Source organism: Myiozetetes cayanensis, unplaced genomic scaffold, assembly GCF_022539395.1.
Source record: "Myiozetetes cayanensis isolate MyiCay16 unplaced genomic scaffold, myiCay2020 scf51, whole genome shotgun sequence".
NCBI classification, from domain to species: domain Eukaryota; kingdom Metazoa; phylum Chordata; class Aves; order Passeriformes; family Tyrannidae; genus Myiozetetes; species Myiozetetes cayanensis.
This window is the reverse complement of record NW_026087754.1, coordinates 109,101-117,167: the sequence shown is the minus strand read 5'-3', so window position 1 is coordinate 117,167 and position 8,067 is coordinate 109,101. Positions and strand designations below refer to the sequence as shown.

The 8,067-nt window shown below is 44.9% G+C and overlaps 1 protein-coding gene across 1 annotated transcript; it reads left to right on the top strand.

Moving 5' to 3' along the window:
- The first annotated feature begins 6,234 nt into the window (after positions 1-6,234).
- Positions 6,235-7,821, top strand: HOXC6 (homeobox C6). The gene is made up of 2 exons (XM_050334218.1): positions 6,235-6,634; positions 7,508-7,821. Exons 1-2 carry the CDS (start codon positions 6,235-6,237, stop codon positions 7,819-7,821), a joined length of 714 nt encoding a protein of 237 aa, XP_050190175.1.
- The last annotated feature ends 246 nt before the right edge of the window (positions 7,822-8,067 follow it).

The following is an 8,067-nucleotide window of genomic DNA, read 5'->3' as shown; positions in this document are numbered from 1 at the left end:
TCAGGAGTAGGAACAGATTAATTTCTCCTCCCCGCACACCTCCCGGTTTCCTGGTTAGCGGACATGTGTTTTGACAATTGCCAGAATTCCCTTTTTTTTTTTTTTTTCCCCTCCTTCCAACCCCTGGAAATGTTCGCAGCCACCGAGAGGGTTTTTTTGTTGTTGTTGTTGTTGGGTTTGTTTTTACGAGCCAGAAAACCCTTTTTTTTCTCCCCCCTCCCCTCCTTTTCCTCCCACCCTTTATTATGACGGTGCTGATTATTATTCTAATCTATATTTTGGCGCGCCCGGAGTTCGCCAACTTGAAGGGACTCGCCCTAAACTTTCGCTGCACTTTCCTAAAAGCGGCAGCGAGAGCGAAATCAAAGCAACAAGAACATGTTTAAGGCCATTTCCCTCCACGCTGAGGGGGTGGTGGTGGCGGGGGGTTGGGGAGGGAGGGAAATAAAAAGAAATCAATAGGAAAAGGCAGAGAAATGACTCGTCTGGGCGATTCCGCCCAGGGTGGTAAATACTCTCCTTTATTTATTATATTTATTTATTTATTACCTAGGGGCGAAAAAAAAAAAGAGAAAAGAATAAAAGGAGGATGGCGGAGAGTCGAAATTTTTTTATTTTTAAATAAAATATCAGCGACCACGCCGGTTGTGAGTGGGGTTTGTTGGGGTTTTTTGCATCCCCCTCTTCTCGGGAAAATTTGTGTGTTTTGGCTCCTCGTGGCTCGGGCAGGAAAGTGCCTTTTAATTAACAACTAAAGCTGGCAAACAGGGCCACCCTCCCGCCACGCGGCGTCTGCATCAAACTTTGGATACTTCCAAACCCAGCTCCGAAGAGGAGAATTCGGGGCAAGGAGAGCTTTCATCTCCTTTTTTTTTTAAAAATTATTATTAATATTTTTTTTAATTATTTTTTAAGAGCCGGCCCAGACTCTGATTCCGAGGTTGTAATTACAGAGAATGGAGGCTGGCTCCAAAACAATGCAGGCTTGGGGAGAGGTAAATAAACCTCCCCCAGTTTGTTGTTGTTCTCCTGTTACCCCTTTTTTTTTTCTTTTTTTTTGAGTGCTGTCGTCCTCTATTTATTTTTTATTTGTAATTCGCGTTATTTACAGCCCCTCAAAAATAAAAATAATAATAATTATTATAATAATAATAATAAAAAAGGGCGACGACAACGTTTGAGGAGGAAAACCCGGTTGGAAAAAGAACTAGGAAAAATAAATTCCCAGTGAAAGCCCCCCCCCAAATAAATAATTAGGGCTCACGTGCGCCATAAATGTCAAGTTAAAAAAAAAAAAAAAGGAAAAAAAAAAAAAAAAGGAAAAGGGAAAAGAGAAGGGGAGGAGGGGTTGGAAAGGCCGAGATCTCTCAGATAGGAGGTGAAATCAGTTTAAATAAAAAGGCTTTTAATGGCACGGCTCGTATTTACCCCTAAGAGCTTGGAGGATTTAATCAGACGGGAACGCGCAGCCCCCGCGGGTTTTTTTTTTTTGGGGGGGGGGGGAGAGACACGCACACGCGTGGGGACTGAGGGTGCAAATCCCCAAAGGGACATTTTAGCAGCAGTTACCACGAAAAAAAACCCACCAAAACAAACCCCAAACCCCCCTCAGCCCGCTGGGATAATCGGAATTTTAACCGAGGGGGGGGCACGGATGGCACCTCCCGACCCCTCCACGCCACGCGCGGGCTCGGGGGGGACACACACACCCCCCTCGGGGTTTTGTCCCGAGTGGGGGACCCGTCTGGACACCCCTAAACCCTCCCCAAAAAATGAAAGGAGCCGGGACTGGGCTCAGCGGGTCGCCAGGAGCGGAGTCTGCAGGGAGGGAGGGAGGGAGGGAGGGGCGGGAGTTGAGTTGGGGATGGGGGGACACGACAGCGATTTGGATTTGTTTCCTTTCAGTAATTACTGAGGGATAGAAAACACATGTGTTGGGAGTGCGTTCGTATTTCTTTATTATTTTATTATTATTATTATTATTATTTTTCTCCCGGCCTTTTTTTTTAAAAAATATATATATATAATTATTATTATTTTAAAGCCCCCCTAAATCAGTTCACCAATTCGCTAATTAAAGCTGAGAGGGAGGAGGGGGGGAAGGAGGAAATCTCTCCATTTTTTTATTTTTATTTTTTTGTGTGTGTGTGCCCCTTAGTTCCTGTTGGTTTTTCTTATTTTTGGTGGGGTTTTTTTTTCGCCCCCTCGTCTGCGGGGGGGAGTCCTAAAAAAGAAAAAAAGAAAAAAGGGGTGGGAAGGGTGAGAATATGAGTGGTGAATGTTATTTCAGATTTCTATGGGCGCTTTTCTTTTCTGGGAACAAAGAGCAACTCCTATTAAAGAGCTACTCGAAGACTTGTACATATTTCTACTGCTGTGTAGCACTTTTAATAAAACATCTGTTCTTGCTTCTGCTGATGAGTTTACATAATTGTTTGCAGACCAATTTAACCAGAAAGCGCCCCACAAATTCCCTCGCCGTGTTTTCGTGGGGGTGGGGGTGTGGATGGGGAGGAGGGAGAGGGGGGGGTTCATAAAAAAATAATAAAAAAAAATAAAAATATAAATACCTTTCTGGCAATGACACATCCTGATGAAACACTTTCGAGAAATCCCCAAAGTGCTAGAAAATATCAATGGTGGATCCGAAAAAAAAAAAAAATATATATATATATATCTGTGTGTGTGTATACAGTGCATTCAAAACGTGAGGCTGAGGAATTGCAGTTGAGTAAAAAAACACACTTTAATGACGCCTCATTTGTGTTTGCGGGAGCTTTTGGGGTGGTTCTGCTCTGTTTTGTTTTGTATTTTTGTTGTTCACCCCCTTTCCCCCCCATCCCCCAGCTCCTTCTCCTCCTTCTCTCCCCCTTTTTCTCCCCCAGAAACCTGGTTTTTAGCGCGGGGGAGAGAGGATTCTATTTTAAGTTTCTTTACGGCAGCTGGTTTCTGTTCACTATAAATCGACCAGACTTTTAAGACTTGCCCTCTGTTTAGAGAAGTAATAAAACACTTAACTTTCTCGACTCCCAGTCACACGGTTATCACACAGGTCTCGATACAACAGCCCCGAGCACCTATACAAAAAAAAAAATAAAATAAAAAGAACAAGGGGGGGGGTGGGAAAGAAAAAGAAAGAAAAGGAGAGGGAAGCAACAACAACAACCACAAAAAAAAATAAAAATAAGGCGACAAAAATAATAACAAAAATAACAACAAAAATAATAACAAGGAGAATAATAAAGAGAATAATAAGGGGAATAATAAGGAGAATAATAAAGAGAATAAAAAGGAGAATAATAAGGATGATAACTAGAATAATAACCAAAAAAATAACAATTAAAAAGCAAAATAAAAATAAGCAATGAAAGGAAAAATAATCCCACCCCCACCAAGAAAGAAGCCCTTGGAGAAACTCCCCCCAAACTTTGGCGAGGTTGGCCGGGTGGAAATGCCCTTCCAGAGGTGCAGCTCCCAATCTGCTACTTTTAATTTCCTCGCCAAATGACAGCCATACATAAAGGTGAGACAACACACCAATAACTGCAGAGCCCTCATCCATCCCTCCATCCCTCCATCCATCCTCTCCTTCCACTCCTTTGGTGGATCTTTCTCCATCTCAGGGAGCACCTTCTGTGCTGCCAAAGTCACCCCTGGATGACGAGAAGTACCCCGGGAGGGTTCCCCTTTTTCCAGCACGTCCCCAAAATCTCCAGCACCCCGGGAAAACGACACCAACACCACCAAAAAAAAACCCCAGAGAAATCATAAATATATTTTCATGTTTTTGTATCACACCCCCCCTCCCTTCCTCCAGCTTTTAGCTGGATTATTTTTGGGGTCCAGAATCAAGCTCTGAGCAAAAGGGGAACGAAAAGAGAAGCGAAGTTGGTTCTTATTTTTTTTTTGGAGAGGGGGTGGGAAGGGTGGGGGGAAAATGCCTGGAATTCTTTCCCCCATGGCCATGAGTGGGAGATCTGAGACCAGGCTGGCTCCAAGTTGGGCAGCCCTTGGGTGGGAGTTGGGGCTCCCCCAGCCGAAGGGGGGGCTCAGCCTAAAGGAGGTGCTGCCCAGTTCCAGCCGCCTCCTTTTGGGTTAGAAACTTTATTTTATTTTATTTTATTTTATTTTATTTTATTTTGTCTTCCCCCTTCCTGGTGACACTCAGGGGGAAGCCTTAAGGTTATAGGAGGTGGATACACGAGGGTTTGGTTTGGGTTTGGTTTGTTTCTTCTTCTTCTTTTTTTTTTTTTTTTTTTTTCAGTTGTAGTCTCGTTTATGGTTTTATTGCTACCATTGATTACTTTGCTTTGTTACACAGAGGAAAAAGAGCATAAAATCCGTTGGCATCCGGGTTCCTGTTATAGCTGGGGGAAAAAAATATACACACACACATTCACACACACACACACACCCTGCCCTTCTTTGTCAGCTAAAATCTTTTTTAAAAAGAAAAATAATAATTAAAAAAGGGAGGAATTGGAGGGCGAAACAAACAAATCCCCTCAGTTTGGAACCTGAGGGTGCACCCACAGCCCCTTCCCTCTCCCCAGCCCCCCGCACCCTCACGTTTTAAAATCCCAGCGTGGACACGATGGAGGTTTAACAAAAAACCCACCACACACACACACACACGCACGCACCACAGAGGAGGCCGGGGCTCCCCTTGCCATAATTGAATTTTTAAATAGCGAGGCTGATAAAGATACCTCCCAATATTTACAGATCAGCAGGTATGTTTTACATTTAAGGGGCGATTTATGGCTCGAGATTGAAATTAAAATGAGATTAAGCCGCCTTCATTTCAATTAGTTCGAGGTGCAATCTACCCAGAGAAGGCAGAATATAATCCCCCCCTTTTTTTTTTCTTTTTTTTTTTTGGCATCTGCCTAAATATTCGCAGCAGAAGTTTCCCAATCAGCTGGAAATATCTGCAACTCTAAATTGCTGCAAACACACACACACACACACGAGGTTTTGTCCCCAGCCCAGGCTCCCCCTTTTTACAACCACAAATCTTCTTTTCCACCCTATTTTTTTTTTTTTTCCTATCCCCCCTCCCCTCTTTTCCTGCTGTTGCTGTAGTTGTTGTTCGAAAATGTAAATACCCTCCAGCATTAAAAATTCGCGGGGAAGCGTCTGGAGAAGGAGGGGTGGGGGCTGGTGGGGGGGGAGAGAGAAATGTCAAACTGGAGGAGAAATCCAACTTCCAGGCTAAAGTGAGTTTGCAATGTTGGGTGTTTGCTTTTGCTGAATGTCCTTTATTTCCTCTTTTTCCCCCCCTCCTCCTCCTCCTCCTCTCCCCTCCCCAAGACATACTTTGAGAAGGCTCCGAAAACACGTTATCAATTCACAAAGTCGCCATGTTTACCCCCCAACCCCCCACGCCCTTTCTGTCATATTTTCTCATCAGGAAACACCACCGTTTGATTCCAGAATATTGACCAATGCTACAGGAGAACGAGAAGGGAAGAGAGGAAAAAAAAAAAAAAAAGAAAATAAGAAAAAGAAAAAAAAAAAAAGGAGGGTAATTTATGGCTTAATATTCTGTGGACGTCTGAGATTTATTACCGTGAATTCTGAGCTATTTTATTACGAGATATTAAGCAAACATTTCTTTGAAATAATAATAATAATAATAATAATAATAATAAAAAAAAAACATCATCAAGCCAAACACAAACAGAGAAACGCCACGGACGGTGCTCCCAAAATAAAATAAAAAACCCACCAGCAGAGAAAGAGGGGGTGAGAGTGAGGAGAGAGAAAGAGAGGGAGGGGGGGGAGAAGGAAAAGTTAAACCTGGCTTAAGAAATTTGCGCCTCTCCACACCCCCTCCCCACCAACCCATCAACCCCAAAAAAAAACCCCATCCCCAGAGCAGCACCCCCAGAGCTGCCTCCCCTCCTCATCTCCTCCCTCCCCACCACCACCACCATCCCCCGGGGGTGCCGTAGGAGAAGGGGGTGGGAGGTGTGGGGTGGGTTTTTGGGGGTGCAGGACTTACTTTCCATGCCCACTTAGTTTCAACTAGGGAATCAAGAGCAGCAAAAGCAATTTTTTCCCTTTTTGACACCCGCCTCCCCATTGGCTCCCCCCGGGTCAGCTGACTGTGTCATTCTGTCTGTCCTGGAGCAGAGCCTTCCCTATAACAATCTAGTTCAGACTACAAACTGGAGACAAGAAATAAATATTAAAGAAATCACACAGCCCAGGTATTAGGAGGAGGACGCTATGAATTCCTATTTCACGAACCCATCTTTATCCTGCCATCTAACCAGTGGCCAAGAGGTGCTTCCCAACGTAGCCCTCAATTCAACTGCCTATGACCCTGTCAGGCATTTTTCTACTTATGGAGCAGCCGTTGCTCAAAACCGGATTTATTCTTCTCCTTTTTATTCACCGCAAGATAATGTTGTGTTTAGCTCCAGCCGAGGACCTTATGACTATGGATCTAATGCTTTTTACCAAGAAAAAGACATGCTTTCTAGCTGCAGGCAAAATTCTATGGGACATAATACACAGACATCAATCGCACAGGATTTTACCAGTGACCAAAACAGGAACACTTCGCAGGAACAAAAAACTAGCATTCAAATATACCCCTGGATGCAGCGTATGAACTCCCACAGTGGTAAGTTTTTACAGCTCGGAGATATAAATTAAATAAACTGAACCATCTTTACGACCTTCTCCCTAGCAGAACAGGCTGAGCGACTTTTTATGGCCCCATAAAAACAATAATATAGCTCCTTCACAGTTGCAGCTACAGGCCTTTTATTTGTTAAGTTGTTGCAAGCAAATATGGCTTGTTATGCTCTTTCTAATTAAAAGACTTCGAGAGTGTAAAATATCGATAATAAAGTGCAGCGAGCTCTGCTCGGGAGTTAAAGCACAAAATATTGCCGGGGTAAAAATAAGTTTTAATGACGGGTGAGGGAAGTGCGGTTGGTGGCGGGTTCCCCCCCCCACCCCACCCCCCGCACACGGAGAGGGGTCGGGGGGGAAGCTGCCACTTCCCCTCCTCTCCCCAACTCGCCCCCCCAAAATCCTCCCAATTGGCAGAAATAAAAAAAAAATTAAAAAAAAAATTAAAAAAATAAGTTGGGGTGGCGGTGGGTTTTTTTTTGGGGGAGGGGAGGAGGAGGAAAGAACCAGCATCCCGGGAGCAAATGCCCCAGGAGAAAAAGCTGCGCGCACAGGGTTAATTTAATCACCCCAAAAAAAAAGAAAAAAAATGAGAGAAAAAAAGAGAGAGAGAAAAATAGGGCTATTTTAATTTAATTTAATTTAATTTAATTTTTTTTTCAAGGAGGGGGTGGTGGGGAGGGGAAGTGGGTGGTGTGGGGTGGGGGAGGAGGAGCGGGGCGGGCGCGGGGTTGCGCGGGGGCGGAGGGGGTTGCGCGGGGTGCGGGTGTTTCACACCCACCCCCCCCTCTCCTTTTCCTTTCCCCGCCGTTCTACGCGGGCTGACGATTTTTAGTCTGTTTTGTCTCGGCATCCTTAGGAGTTGGTTACGGGGCCGACCGCCGGCGGGGCCGCCAGATTTATTCCCGTTATCAAACCCTGGAGCTGGAGAAGGAATTTCACTTCAACCGGTACCTGACCCGGCGGAGGCGGATCGAGATCGCCAACGCTCTGTGCCTGACGGAGCGGCAGATTAAAATCTGGTTCCAAAACCGGCGGATGAAATGGAAAAAAGAGAGTAATTTGAGTTCCACGCTCTCCGGGGCGGGAGGGGGGGCGGCCGCGGCCGCCGCCGACAGCTTGGCCAAGGAGGAGAAGCGAGAAGAGACAGAGGAGGAGAAGCAGAAGGAGTGAAGAAGTGACAGCTCGGCGGGAGGAACCCCCCCCAAACACACACACACACACTCACTCCGACCCCCTCCTTCCCACCCCCTCCCTCCCCGTATTTATCACTGGCACAACGTTTGGCTACTTTAAGAAAAAAAAAAAAAAGGAAAAAAAAAAAAAAAAGAGGAAAAATATAAATAATAATAATAATAATAATAATAAGGAGGGGGGGGAGGTGAAAAAATCCCGTCTGCGGTGGGAATGTGGACACCC

Coding starts and splice junctions, on each gene's coding strand:
- HOXC6 (XM_050334218.1), top strand. CDS start 6,235: ATGAATTCCTATTTCACGAACCCATCTTTATCCTGCCATCTAACCAGT. Junction 6,635..7,507: donor GCGTATGAACTCCCACAGTG/GTAAGTTTTTAC, acceptor CGGCATCCTTAG/GAGTTGGTTACGGGGCCGAC.